General features: G+C 44.8%; 1 protein-coding gene and 1 long non-coding RNA gene across 2 annotated transcripts; one reads left to right on the forward strand and one right to left on the reverse strand.

Annotated features, from left to right (window-relative positions):
* Positions 1-1,351: 1,351 nt before the first annotated feature.
* Positions 1,352-14,630, reverse strand: LOC147111233 (uncharacterized). Its single transcript, XM_086001938.1, has 3 exons — positions 14,326-14,630; positions 7,014-7,113; positions 1,352-2,978 (listed from the first exon to the last, which is right to left on the reverse strand). The coding sequence occupies exons 1-3, from the start codon at positions 14,435-14,437 to the stop codon at positions 2,858-2,860; spliced, it is 333 nt and encodes a 110-aa protein (XP_085858064.1). The 5' UTR covers positions 14,438-14,630; the 3' UTR covers positions 1,352-2,857.
* LOC147111234 (uncharacterized) lies at positions 7,109-25,381 on the forward strand. The gene is made up of 2 exons (XR_015080068.1): positions 7,109-7,857; positions 24,987-25,381. It is a non-coding gene; the product is annotated as an uncharacterized LOC147111234 (long non-coding RNA).
* Positions 25,382-25,594: the final 213 nt, after the last annotated feature.

The following is a 25,594-nucleotide window of genomic DNA, read 5'->3' on the forward strand; positions in this document are numbered from 1 at the left end:
GTCTGTCTAGTCCTGTTAGAATTTTATAAGTTTCAATGAGATCCCCTCTCATTCTTCTAAACTCTAGTGAATATAAGCCTAATCGACCCAATCTCTCTTCATACGTCATTCCTGCCATCCCAGGTATCAGTCTGGTGAATCTTTGCTGCACTCCCTCCATGGCAAGAACATCCTCAGATAAGGTGACCAAAACTGCACACAATACTCGAGGTGTGGTCTAACCAAGGCTCTGTACAACTGCAACAAGACATCCTTGCTCCTGTACTTGAATCCTCTCGCTATGAAGGCCAACATACCATTTGCCTTCTTAACCGCCTGCTGCACCTGCATGCTTACCTTCAGCGACTGGTGCACAAGAACACCCAGGTCTCGTTGCACTTCCCCTTTTCCCAATCTATTGCCGTTCAGATAATAATCTGTCTTCCTGTTTTGCCCCCAAAGTGGATAACCTCGCATTTATCCACATTATACTGCATTTGCCATGCATCTGCCCAATCGCCCAACCTGTCCAAATTATACTGGAGTTTCTCTGCATCCTCCTCACAGCACACACGCCCACCCAGCTTTGTGTCATCTACAAACTTGTTTGTCTCCCTCTCTCTGTTTCTCTCTCTCTGTCACCCTCTCTTTCTCTCCCTGTCTCTCTCTTTCTCTCCCTCTCTCTCTTTCTCTTTGTTTCTCACTCTTTCTACTTGGAAATATTACATCTAATTCCCTCATCTAGATCATTTATTTATATATATATATGTGAATAGCTGGGGTCCTAGCGCCGATCCCTGCGGTGCTCCACTAGTCACTGCCTGCCACTCGGAAAAGTACCCGTTTATTCCAACTCTTTGCTTCCTGTCTGCCAACCAGTTCTCTATCCAAGACAGTACCTTACCCCCAATCCCGTGTGCTTTAACTTTGCACGCCAATCTCTTATGCGGGACCTTATCGAAAGCCTTCTGAAAGTCCAAATACACCACATCCACTGGTTCTCCCTTATCTATTCTACCAGTTACATCCTCAAAAAATTCCAGTAGATTAGTCAAGCATGATTTACCTTTTGTAAATCCATGTTGACTTTGTCCGATCCTGTCACTGTTTTCCAAGTGCTCTGCTATTACATCTTTTATAATGGACTCTAGCATTTTCCCCACTACCGATGTCAGACTTACCGGTCTATAATTCCTCGTTTTCTCTCTACCACCTTTTTTAAATAGTGGGGTTACATTAGCTATCCTCCAATCCATGGGAACTGTTCCAGAGTCTATAGAATTTTGGAAGATGACCAGCAATGCATCTACTATTTCTATGTTGCCCAGGACACCGGGAGAACTCCTGGTCTTCAAGTAGTAGAGTCATAATGTTTTTGAATGTTCTATTTATTTGAAAAACAATATAAACATTTTCTTTATATTAAAATATTTTGCTATATAAATTTCACTCCCCATTTAGTGGAGTTTGTCACAGTTCCCAAACAATACAAAAGGATAAAATAAATTGTATAATTACATGAATATGTAAAGTAGGCCATAATATATAACTAATCGAATTACAGTATAAAGGTCAACAAATGTCTAGTACTGGGAAACGTTTGAGACCAAAGTATAGATGTCTGCTTGAGCTGCAAACCTGGAATGAAGTAGTTCATTGTTTTCTGATACCTTTATTATGTCTAATTTTAAATTTTAATCTAAATTAGGCCTGCCAAGGTATCAGACCAGTGGATTATCCTGCTACTGGTTGAGCACATCTCAAAACAGGTAACATTTTGTGCCCATCAATGTAACAGATGTCAGTTCTAGAGAAGGGTTATTTTAATTTTTAGATTAAAAAAATATATATATGCTGCAAAGCAGCCATGGCATTACATTGTGCAGGAGAGTCAGTTGTATGTGGACCAACTTTTAAACCTGTTTCAGGGTTATTTCTAGTCATTGTGTTAATGACTAACAATGATAAATAGTTCATAAACCTTCTTTGCCCATTAGCCCAGGGATTGGCACAATGTTCCCTGTAAGCTGCACTTTTATCTGCGCGGCCTGTTTCTTTTAATGCACGGTCCCTTTAAATTTTTGCACATGTGCAGTATTCACAATGTGAAAGCCGGTGAGCGGCCTGCGAGGGACCTTTCCCATTACTGCGCAGCCTTAGAGGGAACATTGGTAATGGGTGCAGAGCTGCATTTTGTGAGGTCCATTATACTCAAAAGTTCATCAAACATTTTTTTAGCTTATTCAAAGCAGTCAATGTTTTGTAAACTAACTAGGAGACTTGGAATTAAGTCCACTTTAGGTCTGCAAATGGATTCCAGAGTACCATTATTGTACAAGATTTATAATAAATGTGGAAAATCATTTCAGTGTCTGTTCAAAGTAAGAAGGAATCATGGATGATCTTTCAGTACGTGCTCACTGGTGTGGTGAGCTGTTTGTTCTATTGATTTACTCTTAAATCTGTTCTGGAACTTGTCATGCAAAATAGTTAACTAGGAGTTGAACTATTTTTGAAAAAAGGAGAATAGATGACCTAATGTTTCTTCACCCCCAACTCTCTCGCGTTTATCATTCAGATAATGGAACGAGAGACAATTACTGAAGCTTTGTTAGAACTAACTTTTTTCCCAGAGCTTGGCTGAAACTCAGTCATAGTCAGAAGAACTAAACAGAACCACTTGGTCAGTTTCCACATGTTTGTAAAGACAAAGTTTGAATATTCATTTTAATATTATCTGTTCAATGCAGTCAGTTATTGCCCTTGTCAAATATATCTGTATTAAAGTTTTTACTTCTGGATTCTGTAAAGAATCTGTCATTTCTTTGATAGTGCACATGAAGGACGAGAGGAGGAGCGACGCCTGAAGCGATGAGGTTCAGCCAACCCAGCTGTACGCACGGCACTTTTTTTCTGGGTGAGAGCGATACACAATCTGGTAGCCGCAATCTATCTGGACAGGCTTGCATTTCCTAGGCCACGAGGTTGGTCTCATTGGTCTGCACAGGAGGGCGGTGGGAGGGAAAAAACACATCTATTTAAATGAATACTCAAATCAAGACACTTAAATAACACAAAATAAATCAATAGCTAGGTAACTGACTGACTTAATTTGTTTACAATTTCACTGAACAAAGAAAAGGTGTGTGACATAAATCGTGCCATTCAAAAAATGACTTATGAAATATACTGGGCGGCCTGCTGGTGGCGCTGTCCAGGGAGAGTATAAATACTCGGGCATGGGCCCAGCTTGCTCAGGGACATTTTGGAAACAGGAACTAGTGAAGGATAACTAGACCTCCATGTTGTAAAACGGTCGATTAAAGCCTTGTTTAATACTGACCAAGTGCCTAGTAGTTTTCTTGCGTCAGTGTGCATTACATTGTTAGCAAATGTCTGCTTTGCGTTAGCTTGCAACAACTACTGCTACCATTTATACAGTACCTGTTAAAGGTAGCAAATGTCTGGAGGCTCTTTACCAAGTGGGGGAAATAAGCTAGATAAAAGGTATGCATGACAAGCCTTGGCTGGAGAGTTAGGAGCAGAGACTGGCAGCTTGGTGGAAAAGATGTTTTTTGGAAAGGTTAGGGAGGGAACACCGGAGAGTAGGGATGAAAGCTATACTACCAATGGTGAAGCAACAGAGGTCGGATGGTGGGGGAGGGAAAGTGAGAGAGTGCACATGAGGCCAGAATGTTTCAGAGATAAAGTGGGGAGGGGCGAAGGAGGAATTTTAAATTTAGCGTGTTGGTGGATGCGGAGTCAATGTAGTCAGCAAGGATGAAGGTGATGGGTCAAGTGGGATTTAGGACATGACGGAATACGGATGGCTGAGATTTGAACCAGTTGGAGTTTTGAGGATAGGCGGCTGACGAGAGGACATCTCGGAAATTGAGGCGAGCTGCAAGAAAAGTGTGCTTGAGGGTTTCAGTGGCTAGGGAACGGAGTTTGGGCCGGGGACCTAAAACAATGGCTTTGGTCTTCCCAATATTTAATTGGAGAAAATTTCTGCTCATCCAGAACTGGATGTCGGACACGCAGTCTGACAATTTAGAGACCACGGAGGGGGTCGAGAGAAGTGGTAGTGAGGTAGAGCTGGGTGTCGTCAGCATACACGTGGAAACTGACGCTGTGTTTTCGGATGATGTTGCCAAGGGGCAGCATGTAGATGAGAAATAGGAGGGGGGCCAAGGATAGATTGTTGGGGGACACCACAGGTAAAGATGCGGGAGCGGGAAGAGAAGCCATTACAGGTGATTCTCTGGCTACGATTAGATAGATAAGAATGGAACCAGGCGAGTGCAGTCCCACCCAGCTGGACAACGGTGAAGAGGCGTTGGAGGAGGATGGAGTGGTCAACCGTGTCAAAGGCTGCAGACAAGTCAAGAAGGACTAGGAGGGATAGTTTACCCTTGTCACAGTCACAAAGGATGTCATGTCGGTACTGTGGCAGGGACGGAAACCTGATTGGAGAGATTCAAACATGGATTGCGGAAAAGATGGGCACAGATTTGGGAGGCAACAACATGTTAAAGGACTTGAGAGGAAAGGGAGGTTGGAGATGGGGTGGTAGTTTGCAAGGACGGAGGGATCAAGCATTGTTTTTTTGAGAGGGGTGATGATGGCAGATTTGAGGGGGAGGGGACAGTACCTGAGGAGAGAGAACTGTTAACTATGTCAGCTAACCTGGGAGCCAGAAAAGGAAGTTGGGTGGTCAGCAATTTGGTGGGAATAGGGTCGAGGAGCAGGAGGTGGGTCTCATAGACAAGATGAGTGCAGAGAGGTCATGAGGGGAGATTGGAGAAGATGCGAGTTCCAGGCTAGGGCAGTGGGGGAACCTTAGAGGAAGTTTGGCCCAGTGGGCTAGGGGAAGGAGGGGAAGTGGCAGAGGCTGCTGAACAGATGGTCTCAATCTTAGAGACAAAAGTCCATGAGCTCTTCACACTTGTTGTCGGAGGTGAGGGTAGAGAAGACAGGGGAGAGAGGTTTAAGACGACAACAGTGGAGAATAGAAGCCGGGTTTTATCTTTGCATTCTGGAATAGTGAGCAATTTTGGCAGACGAGAGCAGGACCTGATAATGCTTTATGTGGTCCAGCCAGATCTGGTGGTGAATGGCTAAACCAGTTGTCCACCATATCTGTTCAAGTCTGCGTCCCTTGGACTTGAGGGAATGAAGATGAGGGCCATACCAGGGGGGAGCGGTCAGGGTGAGAGAGAGAGAGTAAATGTTTTAATAGGGACTAGGGCATCGAAGGTGGTGGTGAGGGTGTGGTTGAGCAGATCGGTAGCTGCAGACATGTCGTGGTGAATGGAGGGCCAAAGGCTGGACAGTTAGGATTTCGTAAGTGCAACTGTAAGAGTTGGGAGAGAGAGTTTTTTCCAGGGGCAGATATTGAAGGAAGTAGGGTTGGCAGGGGGTGTGAGGGAAGGGGGATGTCGGCGGTGAGCGATACGAGGAAGTGGTCAGAGATGGCTTTATCTGCGATTGACACGATGGGAGTAGCGAGGCCACGGAGAGATGGCAAGGTCGAGGGGGTGGCCGTGAATATGGGTTGGGGAGTTTACATGGAGGGAGAGGTTAAGGGAGGATACGAGGGTAGTGAACTTAGAGGAAAGAGATGAATTGAGCTGGAGGTTGAAATCACCGAGGATGAGAAGTCGCTTGGTGCAGAGGCTGAGGGAGGAAAGCAGTGAAGAGATATCGGTAATTAAATTTTTATGTTACTTGGATGGGTGGTAGAGAACAAGAATTTTAAATGAGAGGTGAGAGGGGTGGCAGAGGTGAGATGCTCAAAGGAGGAGAAAGTGCCGGAGGAGTAGGGGGCAGACCAAGGTGTGATTTGGTGATGAGAGCCACACCGGCACCACGGCGAGTGGGGCAAGTGGTGGAAGGTATAGCCAGGTGGGAAGGCTTCATTTAAGGGTAAGGTGTCATCACCCCTCAACCAAGTTTCTGTTAGGGTCATGATGTTGATGCAATCATCCATGATAAGCTCATGAATGGCAAGGGCCTTGTGCACAAGTGAATGGACATTCTGGAGGGAGATGCAGAGAGGTTCGGTGATGGCTGCCCCACTGCCAGCGTCCACAGGGTCAGCGCTGGGAGGGATGAGTTGAACGGGGAGGAGAGATTGAGCCAAATTAGCCCCCAGTGGGCACACTGGGCGGGGAGGTTGGCGCGAGAGTAGGATGGGACAGTTGGAGTGCCTCATTAGGCCCTTCATAGGATGCCAAGAAAGGCCCAGAGGGAAGCTGTAGCCTTATCTAAGAGGGAGTTAAGCCTGGGACGGTGGCAGGAGAGCAGGAAGGTCGAAGAGTAATGAAGGATTAGGGTAGGGATTTGGGAGAGCAGAGTACCAAGAGAGGAGAGGTGAAAGGAGGCATGATGACAGAAGAGAGCGGTCAGGGAGGGATAGAAAGAAAAGGAAAAATGGGGAGAAAGTGGAAAAAGAAATAAACGACGCGAGTCCAGAATGGCAGCCAAAGTGCGCACACGAATGGACACAGGGAAATGCTCAGGTTACATAGGCCTGGTTATGTAGTAATTAATGGGATACATATTTCCTGGTAGCAGGGAATAGGTTGGAGTCAATAGTAGGGAGACCAGGGTGAAAGTCAGAGGTCCCAAGGAGGGACAAGGCCGACGGAAGCAGGATGGAGCCAGCACGGAGCATCGACGAACCGCTGTCCAAAGCAGGCGAGTGAAGCGCAAGAACAGAAGAAATATTACTGTTACTCCAGTTCTAATGATCAGTACCAAAATATTGTCACTCATGCAGCTCGGGAGAGGCAGTGCACAGCCTACTCTCATCTATGTACCTATAATAATTGGACTCCTGCTAAAGAAGGCCAAATTGCAGAACTTTCAGGAAATCGGGAAAATTAAAATCGGGGAGGGATAAATCATTTGGAAAGAAGTTACTTACAGCTAAAGTATCAAGACATAAGCAGTAGGCAGCTGGAGGTTTGAAAATGCAAATGATGAAATAGTGGTCAGCAGTTGCTAATGATGTAAAACCTGAAAGCACTTACGTGGTACAGAAGTATCCTTCCTCTGCACAGTAACACTTGTCACAACCTCTTTGAAACTTCTGACCTGGTTTGAAAAGCTTGCCCTTGTATTTGCATTTTCCTGCAAGTAGAAAATACTGGCTTTAAAGTGTTGGTCAATCCACCTGCCTTGCTCAGGATTAAGCACACTGAGGATAAATTGCCCTTGTTGAGAATGGGATTATTTGGTCCTAATTTCCTCACCATTAATTTACTATAGCCCGGGAGTGACGGAAGTAAATGCAGAGTAAGGGAGTAATTTGAAGCATAGATACAAGATTTTGAGCAGCACCAGCAGTAACATTCTCTCACTGCCTACAGACTGTCCCACCTACCAGGGATACTTGTACTTTTCAGAAAGGAGCATAGGAGTGAAGGTGATAGCACTATTCCTATGGAACATTTTCCTTCTTTAAATCAGTATCTGGATTGCTAATTCGGCAATCTCAAATCTTTCAGCAGTGCCCCATGCCAACACTACAGTACACTAAAGTAAGACTCTTGGATGCTGATGACATCATAAAGCCTGAGTTCTGAGGAAAGGTCATCGACCTGAAACGTTAACTCTGTTTCTCTCTCCACAGATGCTGCCTGACTTTTTTATATTCATTCCTGGAATGTGGGCGTCGCTGGCAAAGCCAGCATTTATTGCCCATCCCTAATTGCCCTTGAGAAGATGGTGGTGAGCCGCCGCCTTGAACCGCTGCAGTCCGTCTGGTTAAGGTACTTCCACAGTGCTGTTAGGGAGGGAGTTCCAGGATTTTGACCCAGCGACGATGAAGGAACGGCGATATATTTCCAAGTCAGGATGGTGTGTCACTTGGAGGTAAATGTTTAAGGTGGTGGATGGGGTGCCAATCAAGCGGGCTGCTTTGTCTTGGATGGTGTTGAGCTTCTTGAGTGTTGTTGGAGCTGCACTCATCCAGGCAAGTGGAGTGTAATCCATCACACTCCTGACTTGTACCTTGTAGATGGTGGAAAGGCTTTGGGGAGTCAGGAGGTGTGACACTCGCTGCAGAATACCCAGCCTCTGACCTGCCCTTGTAGCCACAGTATTTATGTGGCTGGTCCAGTTAAGTTTCTGGCCAATGGTGACACCCAGGGTGTTGATGATGGGGGATTCAGCGATGGTAATGCTGTTGAATGTCAAGGAGAGGTAGTTAGACTCTCGCTTGTTGGAGATAGTCATTGCCTGGCACTTGTGTGGCGCAAATGTTACTTGCCACTTATCAGCCCAAGCCTGAATGTCATCCAGGTCTTGCTTCATTATCTGAGGAGTTGTGAGTGGAACTGAACACTATGCAATCATCAGCGAACATCCCCACTTCAAACCTTATGATTGAGGGAAGGTCATTGATGAAGCAGCTGAAGATGGTTGGGCCTAGGACACTGCCCTGAGGAACTCCTGCAGCAATGTTCTGGGGCTGAGATGATTGATCTCCAATAACTACAACCATCTTCCTTTGTGCTAGGTATGACTCCAGCCAGTGGAGAGTTTTCCCCCCAATTCCCATTGACTTCATTTTTACTAGGGCTCCTTGATGCCACACTCAGTCAAATGCTGCCTTGATGTCAAGGGCAGTCACTCTCACCTCACTTCTGGAATTCAGCTCTTTTGTCCATGTTTGGACCAAAGCTGTAATGAGGTCTAGAGCCGAGTGGTCCTGGTGGAACCCAAACTGAGCATTGGTGAGCAAGTGCCGCTTGATAGCACAGTTGACGACACCTTGTATCACTTTTCCGATGATTGAGATAGACTGATGGGGCAGTGATTGGCCGGATTGGATTTGTGGACAGGACATATTTGGGCAGTTTTCCATATTGTCAGGTAGATACCAGTGTTGTAGCTATACTGGAACAGCTTCGCTAAAGGCATGGGAGTTCTGGAGCACAAGTCTTCAGCACGACAGCCGGGATGTTGTCAGGGCCCATAGCCTTTGCTGAATCCAGTGCACTCGGCTGTTTCTTGGTATCACGTGGAGTGAATCGAATTGGCTGAAGACTGGCTTCTGTGATGGTGGGGACCTTAGAAAGAGGCCGATATGGATCATCCACTCGGCACTTCTGGCTAAAGATGGTTGCCAATGCTTCAGCCTTGTCTTTTGCACTCGCATGCTGGGCTCCGCCATCATTGAGGATGGGGATATTCATGGAGCCTCCTCCTCCAGTTAGTTGTTGAATTGTCCACCACCATTCATGATTGGATGTGGCAGGACTGCAGAGCTTTGATCTGATCCATTGATTGTGGGATCGTTTAGCTCTGTCTATAGCATGCTGCTTCCGCTGTTTAGCATGCATGTAGTCCTGTGTTGCAGCTTCCCCAGGTTGGCACCTCAGTTTTAGGTATGCCTGGTGCTGCATTGAACCAGGGTTTGCCCCTTGGCTTGATAGTATTGGTAGAGTGAGGGATATATCAGGCCATGAGCTTATCGATTGTGTTGGAGTACAATTCTGCTGCTGCTGATGGCCCACAGTGCTTCATGGATGCCCAGTTTTGAGCTGCTAGATATGTTCTGACTCTATTCCATTTAGCACGGTGGTAGTGGCACACAACACGATGGAGGGTGTCATCAGTGTGAAGACGGGATTTCATTTCCACAAGGAGTGTGCGGTGGTCACTGCTACCAATACTGTCATGGACAGATGCATCTGCAACAGGTAGATTGGTGAGAACGAGGTCAAGTAGGTTTTTCCCTCGTGTTGGTTCTCTCACCACCTGCCGCAGTCCTAGTCTGGCAGCTATTTCCTTCAGGACTTGGCCAGCTCAGTCAGTAGTGGTGCTGCTGAGCCACTCTTAGTGATGGACATTGAAGTCCCCCACCCAAAGTACATTCTGTGCCTTTGCTACCTTCAGTGCTTCTTTCAAGTGGTGTTCAACATGGAGGAGTACAGATTCATCATCTGAGGGAGGGTAGTAGGGGGAAATCAGCAAGAGGTTTCCTTGTCCATGCTTGACCTGAAGCCATGAGACTTCATGGGGTCCAGAGTCAAAGTTGAGGACTCCCAGGGCCACTCCTTCCCAACTGTATACCACTGTGCTGCCACCTCTGGTGGGTCTGTCCTGGCGGTGGGACAGGACATACCCAGAAATGTTGATGGAGGAATCTGGGACATTGGCTGAAAGGTATGATTATGTGAGTATGACTATGTCAGACCTGCTGAGTATTTCCAGCATTTTCTGTTTTTATTTCAGATTACCAGCATTCGCAGTATTTTGCTTTTGACGTAATAAAGCCTAACTGTTAAGTAACTTTTAAAAAGGGTGACACGTTGACATTTTCCACTTATCGTTATTATTTGATAAAACACGCAGTGAATCCTTCAGTCCACACACACTGCATCAGCACCATGGAGTTTGATGGCATCCCTCAGCCTTGCCTTTCTATCATCCTTCTGCACTCCTCATTGAACCAGGGTTTGTCCCTTGGCTTGATGGTAATGGTAGAGTGAAGGATATGTCAGTTTACAGTTTGTGGTGGAATACAATTCTGCTGCTGCTGATGGCTCACAGTGCTTCATGGAGGCCCAGTTTTGTGCTGCTAGACCCATTCTGAATCTATCCCATTTAGCACAGTGGTAGTGCCACACAACACAACAGAGGGGGGTCCTCAGTGTGAAGACAGGATTTCATCTCCACAAGGACTGTGCTAATGATGCCTTCTTCACCAGATATGGCTGTGTTGACCGAGAACGTGTGGAAAGTCGGCTGCAGTAGTCAAGGAAGATATTACATCATCGCACTCTCGGTGTGAAGAGTTTACATCACCTACATTTACATAAGTTGGATTATCATTCATCAGAAGTTTGTAATTTGATTGCATTATTGACCTTAAAAATGCTTGCCATCTGTAGAACTGAACATTTGTTAGTAAGGCACATTGTATTCAAATTTGACATGGTTTCAATCAGCCATTCCATTATTCCCCACCCTGAGTGAAATGCTACACCTCCTGCAAGAGCCATTTTTCAGTTGCACCTCATCATTAAGTGAGCGTTGGATGCTTCCCAACATCCAATCTGTGTCAACAGTGAACTTGGCCAATCTGAATTGGCACCAGAATTAGAACAGAACAATCTCAGACTCCTGTAAGCGTCGAACATACAGCTCAAACCAGAAGCCCGTGTCTAATTCCTGTTTTCTTTCATATTACTGGAATTTTTTTAAATGTCTTGCCATTCACCCTCTTCTGTCCCGTCCAATGCCAGCCCCCGCCCCCAAAACTAAGACTACATGATTTTCTAAAATGGCATGATTGAAATAGAGCTGGACCCAGTCTGCACAAATATTTTATTCCAGCATATGAAGCTCAAGAGTGTCAGGAGAAAGAGTCAGAGAAAGAAATAAATCACTATAAATCTCAAACACAAACTGCTGAAATACACAGCATCTGTAAAAAGGCAAGTTAATATTTAAAGCATCCACACTTAAAACAGATAACTTGTCTTTGGTGACTGACTTGCTGCATTTTCAGTATTATACTTCCTTATTTTGGAAAAAAAACCTGAAATTTATATCAGTAGTATTCTCATTACTTTCCAAAGCCCTTGCATCGAATATTCATTTTATTCCCAAAATTTGCATGGTCAATATAATTGAATTTTTTTTGTATTAATTGTGTACAGCATCTCTCCTAACGCAATACTGGTCGACTCTAAGGCTGAGAAATTTGTGACAGCCACGAAAGTTGCAGGTGTCACTATGGCTTAGGATTAACGGCCACTGAAAATGGTCGAAGTGGTAGAAGAGAAGAATTTGCACTGGGGACTAAAGATTTTTAGCCCAGTGCTAACTCACTGTCTAATGCCCTCGTGGTGGTGTTATTGCAGGCATCGGTAGCGAAGTTGGCATCCAGGAATGACATTCCATCTTTCAACAGCCTCTGGAAGTGAGGCAATTAGTTCACAAAGCATTGTGGGACATTAAGAGGGCAATCCCTTCTGAACTGATAAAAATAAAAATAAAGTTAAAAAAAATGCAGTTTTCAGCCCTTACTGCCTTTTTTAAAAAATTGTTAAAAAGCCCCAAATGGGAGTCTTCTGCACCTCAAAAAATGAGAAAATTGCTTCAGCACCAGCACAAATGGCTCAGAAAGCTAGGGAAGGGGCACCCAGGGTCTTGCACGCAGCTCTTCAGCTTTGTGCAGGGGCTCAACACTGCAGGAGAGGTCCTCTACCCACAGGAGCCAGAAAGCCCTCCAGAAAGAACGATGTGAGAATACATCACCGAGGCCATCACTTCCAGCAGTGTCGCCCCCCACCAACTGGCTCCAGTGCACAAAGAAGCTTCATGACCTCAGACCACTGCTCGAGGTCAGTGAATGCATCTTCAAAAGCCATCTCCTACCAGCTGAATCACCAGCCTCACACGCTGATCAATGTATCACCTCTTTCCCCCCACCACCCCAAACTACCAATCACTCACCTACCAGCAATCTGTACCAATCATGAGGCACACCTCCCATTCCTAGCCTTACCTCACCCCCTTGGAGGAGACAGTGCTGGCCATTCTTGGTAGGGGCATAGCTGAGCCACTGGCAGGGCAGAAAGGATACTCCTCACTTGCACCTCTTGCTATCCTGCCTTCCCCTCACCACAACTCCACCCTTGTGCCTTCCTCATTTCACACACCCAAGAAATGCAGCCTGCCCAGCCAGTGGGTGACCAAGAAGAGGGAGAGGAGAGTGAAGAAGAAGAAACACCATCACTCAATTTCACACTCTCAGCCACCAGCTCCTCAAGACCGTGTCTCCCCCCCAGTGAAAGTCAGTAGCCTTCTACCAGCCATGCTGCAGCCACTGGGGTAGCACTACATGACATTAGTAGGATAGGCAAAGGCACACACAAGACAGTCACTAAGAGAATGCATATGGGTGATGAGTTGATTTCTTGATGTCATATTGGATGGATAGATGTTTAAAGTAGGATTGGAAAGTTTGCTTTGTGGTGGCTTTTATTTCAGCATCATGGCCAAGAGGACACTGATGGTCAGTAACAGAAGGAAGGTAAGGTGTGGGACAAATTTTGAAAGGGAAATTGGGGTTGTGGTCACTGGGACCGCAGGCAGATGATTCCATCCTGGATATCTCGGCCAGAAAGGGGCTGTCTGGATTGCATCCTTCCTTCTGCTTCGTCATCCTCAGCGGCCTCCTCCTCCTCCTTCTCGTCTTCTGTGTCTTCCTCTTCCCTCTGCGAGCAGATGCTGTAAATCTGAAATGACAGCATAAAATGCTGGAAATACTCAGCTGGTCAGGCAGCATCTCGACCCAAGACTCTGTTTCTCACGGATGTTGTATGACCTGCTGAGTATTTGCAGCATTTTCTGTCTTCTCAGAGACCTTCCTTTAGCATCTGAGGCCTTGCAAGCATCCAGCAGCACTCCCTGCACACTTAAAAATCTTTTAACATGTATTGCAGCAAGCACCTACTTCAATAAAATCAGAAAAATCCAGTCCAAAAGCTTAAATGCAAACTTACCTGAAAGATCTGTATGTCCCTTTAAGAGGTGCTGACAGCGCCTCTGAGTCTACTGCACGCTGTGTTTTCAGCTCTAAGGTCCAAGTTGGCCGAAGTGATGTTAAGTCGTCATTGCCAGACCTCGGAAAATGGCGGATGGCGCAGGACCAGCCACCAACTGGCGAAAGAGTGGCGGCCGCCCTCTTTTCACATCTTTTTGCCAGTAATGGCTGGCGTAAAGCCCCTGAATTTTTAACCCTAAATGTGTAGCTAGCCCTCAACTCCTTTGGGCATAGTGGGCGCTGTAACCGATGCTCTGACTCTAAGAGTGTGCACTAGCCTCAAGATACTTTTAGAAAATAAGTTTTACCAAGTAGTAAGTTTCATATTTACAGAAATATCAACTGTGAACACTGAAATAAATTGACCATCTAAAGGACCAGAGGTTAGTTTATTTTAAAAAGAAACTGGAAGCAAAAACATGTACATATGTATTTATGAACCTGGCCTTAGCAAGACAAACCTCATCGTCAATCCTAGACCAGTTACTCGTTTAAAAAAATGACCATAAGGGTGATAAGGGGAAACCCAGAAACCGAGAACATACATTGCAGGAGATAGGATTGACTACAATATCAACACTAACCCAACGACAGGGACTCACTCCCCTGAACAAATCTTGGAGTCTTCCCATCAAAACCTTGATCCATTCCCGCCACTTTCTAGTTCAGCAGCATTCAAACCCTTTACCCAAGTCAACACAATGTACAGACTCCGCTCTTGTCTCCTGTTCCATTGGCAGCTTCTCCGCCAGGGCTCCTCGCCACACTTCCCTACTTACCTAGACCGGCGTAAACCGCTGCCTCGGAAAGGCTCGACTGCCAGAGCAGGATCAAACCCAAGCACAGCGCTGCAAAGACGGACAGCCAACGCCAAGAACAGCCGGGAGCCATCGTGGTGTCAGAGAGAGGGAGTTTCAGCCCGGACTGAGCAGCAGCGCAGCGCGCCGGGCTTTATATAGAGGCACCTGGAGCCCGCAGGTACTCGGATCTCTTGCTGCCAGGGAAGTCATCCCGCCCCCCCTTGGTGGCTTTTGCTGGAGCTCGCATTGGCTGCTTTGATCAGATTGCAAAAACACGCCCCAGCACTGCGGCCGTCTGTCCCCCGGCAGAGCGCCAGCCCCCAAAAACCACCGTCTCAAATATTGATTCACTCGCGTCAGCGCACCCGGAATCTCTGACATTTCCTCCCCCAGGAGCGTCGCCGCCTCCATGGCAACCGGCGCAAGGTCCGCGTTCCATGACAACAGTGCAAGCCCCGCCCCTTCTCTGCAGCAAGAGCGGCAAGTGGAATCTAGGGACCTCCAAGAAAGACTTGCATTTATATACTTCTCCCTTCTTAGGCAGTCCCTCAGAACCGAGGATGACTTGCTTCCACATTAAAAATGAGTTCCCGGGTGACTGATGAGTCCAATGCGGGACCTACAGTCTCTGTCACAGGTGGGGCAGACGGTGGTTGAAGGGGCGGGTGAGTGGGGTGCTTGGGTTGACGTGTGCTCCTTCCGCTGCCTGCGCTTGGCTTCCGCTTGCTCCCGGCGGAGAGACTCGAGGTGTTCGGCGCCTTCCCATTTATATAGCGCCTTTCACGACCACCAGACGTCCCAACGCACTTTACAGCCAATGAATTACTTCTTTTTGGAGTGTAGTCGCTGTTGTAATGTAGGAAATGCGGCAGCCAATTTGCGCACAGCAAGCTCCCACAAACAGCAATGTGATAATGACCAAATCATCTGGTTTTTTTTTAGTACTGTTGATTGAAGGATAAATATTGGCCCAGGACACCAGAGATATCTCCCCTGTTCTTCTTTGAAATAATGCCATGGGATCTTTTACATCCACCTGAGAGAGCAGAGGGGGCCTCGGTTTAATGCCTCATCCGAAAGACGGCACCTCCGACAGTGCAGCACTCCTTCAGTACTGCACTGGGGTGTCACTCTACATTTTTGTGCTCAAGTCTGATTACTGTGACATCTAGGTACCTGCAGGACCAACCATCTTCAGCTGCTTCATCAATGACCTTCCCGCTATCATAAGGTCAGAAGTGGGGATGTTCGCTGATGATTGCACAGTGTTCAGTGCCATTCGCAACTCCTCAGATAATGAAGCAGTCCATGCCCGAATGCAGCAAGACCTGGATGACATTCAGGTTTGCGCTGATAAGTGGCAAGTAACATTCGTGCCACACAAGTGCCAGGCAATGACTATTTCCAACAAGCGAGAGTCTAACCACCGCCCCTTGACATTCAATGGCATTACCATCGCCGAATCCCCACCATCAACATCCTGGGGGGTCACCATTGACCAGAAACTTAACTGGACCAGCCACATAAATACTGTGGCAACAAGAGCAGGTCAGAGGCTGGGTATTCTGCAGCGAGTGTCTCACCTCTTGACTCCCCAAAGCCTTTCCACCATCTACAAGGCAAAAGTCAGGAGTGTCATGGAATGCTATCCGCTTGCCTGGATGAGTGCAGCTCCAACAACACTCCAGAAGCTCGACACCATCCAGGACAAAGTTTGTGTAATGTGAGCATCATTTATCTGGCTATCTCAGAGCAATAAGAGGCAATCACATCGTGTGGGATTGGAGTCACATGTAGGCCAGACCAGGGAAAGGTGGCAGATTCCCTTCCCTAAAGGGCATTAGTGATCCAATTGGGTAATTACAAGAATGCTGCAGCTTTCATAGTCGTTTTCTGGTGCAAGCCCAAGGTACCAGACTTGCTCTATTGTGATTTGAACTAACAACCTTTGGCTTGCTAGCCCAGTACCATAACCACTAGGCTACACCCACTCCAAGATGAATAATTAAGTTCCAGGATCAGTACACAGCTCTCAGATATAATTGCTGCACCCACGTATGAACCTTAATTCAACCTTTCTCTGCTGACTCACAGATGATGACTTTAGTAACCGGAAAAGCCATCTCTATTTGGCTCCACTTTGGGTTAATTTACTCAATAGCTAATACAGAGAAGGGTGGCCTACCGAGGGACTCAGAGACCTGCAGTGTAGTGCTGTATGTGGGGTGGGGAAAGGGATAGTATTACAGAGACCTGCAGCACAATGCTGGATGTTACTGAGGGGTGATTCTATTAAGAAGTGGTAAATCCTCTGGACTGATTAGAGGAGTATCAGTACTACCTTTCACAGACGTTGGTAAGTCCCATAAGAATGTTCCAGTGCCAAGGGAATAATTGCATAAATTATCTCTACCTCTATCTCATTCTTGCCAATTCACTATTACTGATTCCTTGTACTATTGATGTTGATCCTTCATTTCCATTCTGACACAGTTAGAAACATAGAAAAAGGAATAGGCCATTCGGCCCTTCGAGCCTGCTCTGCCATTCAATATGATCATGGCTGATCCTCTATCTCAATACCATATTCCCGCTCTCTCCCCATACCCCTTGATGCCTTTTGTGTCCAGAAATCTATCTATCTCCTTCTTAAATATATTCAGTGACTTGGCCTCCACAGCCTTCTGTGGTAGAGAATTCCACAGGTTCACCACCCTCTGAGTGAAGAAATTTCTCCTCATCTCAGTCCTAAATGTCCTACCCCGTATCTTGAGATGGTGACCCCTTGTTCTAGACCCCCCAGCCAGGGAAAACATCCTCCCTGCATCCAGTCTGTCTAGCCCTGTCAGAATTTTATACATTTCAATGAGATCCCCTCTCATTCTTCTAAACTCTAGTGAATACAGGCCTAGTCGACCCAATCTCTCCTCATACGATGAGTCCTGCCATCCCAGGAATCAGTGTGGTGAACCTTCGCTGCACTCCCTCTATGGCAAGTATATCCTTTCTTAGGTAAGGAGACCAAAACTGCACACAGTACTCCAGGTGTGGTCTCACCAAGGCCCTGTATAACTGTAGTAAGACATCCTTGCTCCTGTACTCAAATCCTCTTGCAATGAAGGTCAACATGCCATTTGCTGTAAAAACAGAAAATGCTGGAAATACTTCATCAGAACATTGACCTGAAACGTTAACTCTATTTCTCTCTCCACAGATGCTGCCTGACCTGCTGAGTATTTCCAGCATTTTCTGTTTTAATTTCAGATTTCCAGCATCTGCAGTATTTTGCTTTTGTATACCATTTGCCTTCCTAACTGCTTGCTGCACCTGCATGTTTGCTTTCAGTGACTGGTGTACAAGGACACCCAGGTCCCTCTGTACATCAACATTTCCCAATGTATAACCATTTAAATAATACTCTGCCTTTCTGTTTTTTCTACCGAAGTGGATAACTTCACATTTATCCACGTTATACTGCATCTGCCATGTATTTGCCCACTCACTCAACTTGTCTAAATTGCCTTGAAGCCTCTTTGCATCCTCCTCACAACTCACAATCCCACCTAGTTTTGTGTCATCAGCAAACTTGGAAACATTACATTTGGTTCCCTCATCCAAATCATTGATATATATTGTGAATAGCTGGGGCCCAAGCACTGATCCCTGCGGTACCCCACTAGTCACCGCCTGCCACCCCGAAAAAGACCCATTTATTCCTACTCTCTGTTTCCTGTCTGTTAACCAATTTTCAATCCATGCCAGTATATTACAGTACCCTCAATCCCATGTGCTTTAATTTTGCACACTAACCTCTTATGTGGGACTTTATCAAAGGCTTTCTGAAAATCCAAATACACCACATCCACTAGTTCTCCCTTATCTATTCTATCAGTTACATCCTCAAAAAACTTCAGTAGGTTTGTCAAACACGATTTCCCTTTCATAAATCCATGTTGACTTTGTCTAATCCCGTTGATATTTTCAAAGTGTCCTGTTATCACATCCTTTATAATAGACTCTAGCATTTTCCCTATTACTGATGTTAGGCTAACCGGTCTGCAGTTCCGTTTTTTCTCTCCCTCCTTTTTTAAATAGTGGGGTTACATTTGCCACCCTCCAATCTGCAGGAACTGTTCCATAATCGATAGAATTTTGCATGTAATGGGGTTTCTGAAGGATTCAGCGTCACTAGCTGGGTACGGATGAGGGTGGACATTTGGCTCATCTATCTGGAACAAACATGTGGTCTCTCTCAATCACAGCTACCAACAATTTCTTCACTGGATCTAGGACTTCCCATGTGGGAGTCCATTCCTCATGTTGATTACTCAGTGCGAAAAATGGCCTGAGTAGCCTAAACCTGTCTTTCACCAGTTTGACTTATGTTCCCTTGTCTTCCCGTCACAGTTGAACTTGAAGTAGTGTTGCAGATGTAGGCTTTGTACACCATTTACTATCTTATATACCTCTGTGTGTTCTCTTACTCCCCTCCTTTTAAGGCTGAAATGTTCCAGTTTCTGCAGTCTTTCCTCATGTTGATGGCGGTGGGTTTCTCAGAGACACTATTTTGAATCCTGCAGCACAATATTGTATGCTTTTTTCTTTCATGTCTGTGGAGGGCTGCTTTAATTCCTTGTCACAAGATCATAAAATAATTTTGAATGAGGAAGCATCAAGATTACTAAGGCAAGCGTGCTATTGAAGCCCAGTATTGCAATTTGAGGGATGTCATCATGTATGATCGGAGTCCTTAACGTAACACAATTACTGGTCAAATGGTTAATGTTACAGGCATGGAAAAAATTATCACACTGCCCAATCTCAAGATGATGAATGAATATGGAAAGGAAAGAGAATCTGGAAAGAACAATGGGGTGTTTGAACAAATTACATTATAATACCTGCATTACACAAACCTCAACAGAATGTAGTATATTAAAATTTTAAAATGCCCGTATTACATAGAATCATAGAAATTACTGCATGGAAGAAGGCCATTTGTGCCATCTGTGCCAGCCTTATCGCTTCAATTGGAGCTACCTAGTCTAATGCCATTTCCTTACCCTTTCCCCCTCCCTTTTTATATTCCTCCTTTTCAAATACTTATTCAACTTCCTTTTAAATAATGTTATAGTCTCTGCCTCAATAGCCACTTGTGGTAAAATATTCCATGTTCTCGTAGCCCCTTGTGTGAACAAATTCTTCGAATTTCACCCTTTATCCTTCTAGTAATAATGCCCCCTTGTTCGTGATTTGCCAACCAGTAGAAATAACCTTCCACTATTTATCCTCTCAAAACCTTTCGTCATTTTGAAAATATCAATTACATTCCCCCTTAACCATTTATATTCCAGTGAAAAAATCTCCAATTTTTCAAGACTTCACAATTACAAACTCTCACTCTTGATATGATTCCAGTACATTTTCACTGTATCCTTTCCATAGTTTTAATATCCTTCCCAGAATGCGGTGACCAAAACTGTGTGCAATACTCCAACTTTGGCCTAACCATCATTTGAAGATTGCATTTATTTTTCTTCATGGCTTTTTCAACCTCCATTTCCTAATGTTCCTAAGGGAACCCACAGCTGTATTTAGACTCTTTGTCAGATGTTCCTCATTAGACTGCCGTTTTGTGAAGCAGTCAGACAGCACTGCACAGATGCAGCCGGTGTACTCCTCCACAGCAGCTGTCATTCCTTCCAGGCTGTTTGCAACACTTTCCACAAGTTCCATTAATTATCATGGTTCAAAATTCCTAGCCACGCAACAAAGGCCTTCCTTTGGCCCATGTTCAAAATCCAGGACTAGGCTGTGAAGAAAACTTGTGAAAAAAGAGGGGAATGATTGATGGGAAGGACGGCTCTGGCCAAAGCTAACCTGTCACTAAGCACTCTGACAAGGAAGACAGTCACATTGTGGAAATGTCTCTTCGCCAAAGCTCCTTACATGAGAATGTGAATTAAGCAGTGGACAAGCAATGGAGAGCTTATCAGTGGTCTTTGCTGGCTTTAGCTGGTTAAACTCCGTAAGTGCCCCTGCATTCACTTAAGGATCTCTAAACCTCAACTCTTGCTAACTTGCCCTTGACTCTCTGGACTTAGCCAAGTAGGTTATATACCTAAAGTGAGAGTGTGCACTCCATATCAGGCAAACAGTATTGTGCCTGTGTCGATTTCTCACGAGCTTGATTTGGGGACTGCTAAACATGCAGATGGATTTTTCTTCATTGTTACTCGCCCAGCTGACCACACACAAAAAAACAAACATTTGAAGCAGTGTAATTATTTGGACAGGTTTTAATTTATATATATTTACTTCCATTTTTAGTTATCCCCCCTTCCCTTGATGCAGACACCAGGCAGGTAGGACTTGCTTATGCCAGTTGAGCCAACTACTAGGCAATGTTTGAGTGGAGCCATCCAGGGAGACTTTTCTTCCAATATTCTGTTTTCCGTTCTGTGGAGGGACTTTACTTCCATTCTGCAACGAGCCAAGTCTTAGGGAAGTCTTTATATAAATACGTATTTCCCTTCTTTCCCAAGACTGAATCAAAATATTTAATGAGACCGAATGATAAGCGGCCCTGGAACTTGACCTCCTGACTTTCAGGTTGGGGTTATCAGGCGGGCACCTGAAAGGTGAAATGTAAAATTGTAGAAGTTGTTAAATGTCACTGGGAACAAATAAAGGCCAGCAGGATAACTTCACTAAATAACAACAGAAAATGCTGGAAAAACTCAGCAGGCCAGGCAACATCCGTGGAGAGAGAAATAGAGTCAACGTTTCAGGTCGAAACCCTTGGTCAAGACAAAGGGTTTGACCCGAAACGTTGACTCTATTTCTCTCTCCACGGATGTTGCCTGGCCTGCTGAGTTTTTCCAGCATTTTCTGTTGTTATTCCGGATTTCCAGCACCTGCAGTATTTTGCTATCCTATCAGGATAATTTCACTAATTGTCCAGGAAACGTTTCATTTCAAATAGAGCAAGTGTTTGTATTGCACGGCGGCGGGCCTTGATCAGGAGGGCAGACAGGTAAGCACTGGAAGTGGCCACATTCCTGCACAGCGCACGCTGGTAAAACGCCTGTCTTGCCTCTCACTGAAAACACTCAGACATCCTCCTACCGGCCACAGGATGAGAGAACAGGAACAGTCTGTGCTGTTTCACACACAAGACAAAATAAACAGAAGCAGGGAGCCACAAAAAATCCCAACTATTTCTGCTTGCAAAGGTCATCTCGCTTTCCAAGAGGCTGTTTTCCCCCCCCTTAAAAAAAAAAGATAAAATTAGAAACATTTACCGTCGGCTTCATTCTACTGACTCACAATCAGGGTGTTTCTTTAATAAAAAAAAGACGATCATTCAAATAGACTTCATTCCAGTCCTCGCTGTGGAGGTGCTGTTGACTTTGGAAAGACTGTTATTGCACGTACGCGGTCGCAAACACTGTGGGATTGGAAGGAGACAACGGGGAAGATTTGGAAATGGAGTGAATCATACTCATGAGTAAGGTCTTCAAAACTCGCTCGTCAGTTCACTGCCTTGTGGCTTGTGAGCGCATGGAACAAAGTGCGCTCCCCCTCGTCATTGTGCCCACCAAGGGTGCTGTATCTCAAGATGTTAAGCTCAAAGCTGATTTGATGAATGAATGAGACGAGTGAGTTACACCGAGTTCCATCACCAGCAGAATATAAACACGGTATTCAATAAAAGTTTTTAAAAAATAGAAGTACACAGCAAGTTTTTTCAGCATCTATAAGGAGAAAATAATGTGTAACTCAATGCTATAGGCGCAGACTCTTCCATCTGAACAATTCTGGCCAAGGATCTACACCCAAGGTGTTAATCTCATTTCTAGAGCCGTCTTTTGTCTCTTTACTAGTCCTAGCACCATCTCGTCTGGTTTTGAATACCTCTTAATGTCTCTTCACTTCTCTTTTGTTCTTTCATCCCCATTTCCCGGCCCCCAAACTGGCCTTTTAATCTGTTTCATTTCCTGTGTTTTTTCAGTCCTGACGAAGGGTTTCGACCTGAAACGTTGACTCTATTTCTCTCTCCATGGATGTTGCCTGGCCTGCTGAGTTTTTCCAGCATTTTCTGTTGTTATTTTGTTAATCTCATTTGTCTCTTTTCAAGTGGGCACAGATCCTGCTGCGTTTTTCCATTGTTGTTTTTATTTCAAATGTATAGCAGTCACAGTTTTGTTTTAAGCTGCAGAGAGACCTGATGAAGGGTCTCCACCCCAAACAGTAACCTGACTTTTCTCGTCCAGCTGCGGAAAGTCATGCCCTGCTCTCCAGCATGTTCGGCCTTTATTTCCAGTGTCTTTCCTTTTACCTGTACTAGGCTATAAGAACAAAAGAATTAGGAGCAGGAGTAGGCCATATGGCCCCTCGAGCCCATTCAATAACATCATGGCTGATCATCGACCTCAACTATTCAACCATTACATATGCAGCATTCGACTTAAATGACAAATGCGCTCAACTCCTGTGTTGTGTAGTTACAAGGTAAAAAAATACATTTTCTCCAAGGGTTAAGTTACGAGGAGAGATTACACAAACTAGGGCTGTATTTCCTGGAATTTAGAAGGTTAAGGGGTGATTTGATAGAAGTTTTCAGGATATTAAGGGGAACTGATAGTGTAGATAGAGGGGAACTATTTCTGCTGGTTGGGGGGTCTAGGACTAGGGGGCATAGTCTAAAAATTAGAGCCAGACCTTTGAGGAGTGAAATTAGGAAACACTTCTACACACAAAGGGTGGTAGAAGTTTGGAACTCTCTTCCGCAAACGGCAATTGATGCTAGATCAATCGTTAATTTTAAATCTGAGATTGATAGATTTTTGAAACTTATAGAATTCTAACAGGACTATACAGACTAGATGCAGGAAGGATGTTCCCGATGGTGGGGGAGTCCAGAACCAGGGGTCACAGTCTAAGGATAAGGGGTAGGCCTTTTAGGACTGAGATGAGGAGGAATTTCTTCACCCAGAGAGTGGTGAACCTGTGGAATTCTCTACCACAGAAGGCAGTTGAGGTCAATTCATTAAATATATTCAAGAAGGAGTTAGATATATTTCTTAAGGCTAAAGGGATCAAGGGATATGGGGAGAAAGCAGGGACAGGGTACTGAATTTGAATGATCAGCCATGATCTCATTGAATGGCGGAGCAGGCTCAAGGGGCCAAATGGCCTACTCCAGCTCCTATCTTCTATGTTTCTATGTTACTATGTAAAAGTATTAAGGGATATGGGGCAGGTACATGGAGTTAGGTCACAGATCAGCCATGATCTCACTGAATGGTGGAACAGGATCGAGGGACCTGTTCCTATGTTCTTATGTTCTATTACGAGTGGGTTTTTCTGATCCACTTATTTTCTTTTTGTATCAGCTATTTGTGGGTTGATATTGTGGAATGCTTATGCGTAGTCATGGTGAGTGGGTTGTCATGGCTGCTGTACATATGTGTCTGCATTTTATTTAATACTAATTGGCAATAGCTCATGGGATAGTTGCTCTGGTTGGATTGGTTCACATAACCATGGGATAAATTCCAAATTCCACATCTATGATTATGCATTGACAAGCAATAAAGATATTTGTATAAGACTAGATGAAAAGAGTAAATGTTAAAAATGTAATTTACAACACTGACAGTCCTATAAAGACAGTTTCATTAATTAGAGAGCCAATAACTCCTTTAAAGTATTTCAAAAAAAGATTTTCTATCTATTCTAGTGCTTTCTTTAATGACTAAATCTGTGCGCCCCCCCCCCGCCCCCCCCCCCCGCCCAAACACAATCACTTCCTGTCAACTGGCCAGAAACATCCCACTAGTTGAAAAGCAGCTTTGTATTTAGTGGACAAAAACAGCAGAGGGTATTAATAATGTCCAGGCCGTTGCGACCACAGAACATTCCAGACTCTTTAGTGATGTCTCAGTGAAAGACCATTTTGCATTGCAGAAAGCTCTGGGAATGTACAGCTACCCTAAAGGCCAGTCAAGTTGACTAACAGGAATTGCAAATGTCTGCCAGTCTAGAACAGCGACACACTGCAGCCGATGGAGTGTTGGTGAGATTGTCCTATGGATAAGATGTTAAGCCAAGGTCCTATCTGACTCGTCTGCTGGTTCAGGTGGACATGCAGTCTGCGCTTCTTAATTTAAAGTTGCTTAATACAAATATCTGATAATTTAATTCAATACTGAAATTCCACTCTGCTGTGTTCATTTTGTTATTTGGAGAATCACTGGAGAAAGTGCAAAAAAGATTTATACAGGTGGTACCAGAACTGAGAGATGATAGCTATCAGGAAAGATTAACCAGGTTGTAGCTTTTTTCTTTAGAAAAGAGATGACTTACAGGAGACCTGATAGAGGCCTTTAAAATGACGAATGGGTTGGACAGGGTAGATGTAGAGAGAATGTTTCCACTTGTGGGAGAATCCAAAACTAGGGGCCATGAATACACGATAGTTACTCATGAATCCAATCGGGAAATAAGGAGCAATTTCTTTACTCAGTGAAGTAAGATTTAAAAATGAGCGTAACAGGGCACGTTTAGTAGAACGCAATTGCGCAGCAAAATGTGTAAAGATGAAATGTACTAATTATTCGTATGTTTAATTGCAGAAATGACCATACCAGTTTAGAGAGATGAAACTTACAAAAAGAGACACTGACATAACCCTTTTCTGGAAAAACGAAACTTAGTAGTGGTCAAAAGAGAGAATGACTCGTTTTTCAGAAATCACATGTCCTGATGACTCATTTCCAAGAAATCAGAGGGCCCACAGGCCCCTGCAGTGAAAAGTGAAACTTATGTTATAGGCTACCTTGTATAAGTTGGACACACCTAGTTAGTGATTAATGTATAGACTTTTAAATCGATTGGACCTCTTGTAGTAGGAGGTCTTGGAATATGTGTATAACTGTGTAAACCTCAAGAGATTCGGTGGAGTCGGAGCCTTGTGTTGGGACGCAAGAGCCACAGCTCCCCAGGCCTGAATAAACCGTTTTGACTTCAATTATTGGGTCTGTCTTTCTTACAACAAGCCAGTGACGTCGACTATGTATATCACTTGGTCCGCACTTTGGGGGCTTACATCACTCAGAGAGTAGTTCGAATGTGGAACTCGCTACCTCAGGAAGTGGTTGAGGCAAAGAGCTTAGATGCTTTCAAAAGGAAACTAGACGAGCACACGAGAGAAAAGGGAATAGAAAGATATGCTGAAAGACTG

This window comes from Somniosus microcephalus, chromosome 11 (assembly GCF_052327205.1).
Source record: "Somniosus microcephalus isolate GS21.2 chromosome 11, FLI_Smic_1.0, whole genome shotgun sequence".
In the NCBI taxonomy this organism is placed as follows: Eukaryota; Metazoa; Chordata; class Chondrichthyes; order Squaliformes; family Somniosidae; genus Somniosus; species Somniosus microcephalus.

Excerpts from the sequence above, each read along its gene's own strand:
- LOC147111233 (XM_086001938.1), bottom strand. The coding sequence starts at position 14,437 with ATGGCTCCCGGCTGTTCTTGGCGTTGGCTGTCCGTCTTTGCAGCGCTG. Across the intron at positions 7,114-14,325 it reads AGCGGTTTACGCCGGTCTAG|GAAAATGCAAATACAAGGGC; the intron begins GTAAGTAGGGAA and ends TTCTACTTGCAG. Across the intron at positions 2,979-7,013 it reads GAAGGATACTTCTGTACCAC|ACCAATGAGACCAACCTCGT; the intron begins GTAAGTGCTTTC and ends CCTCCTGTGCAG.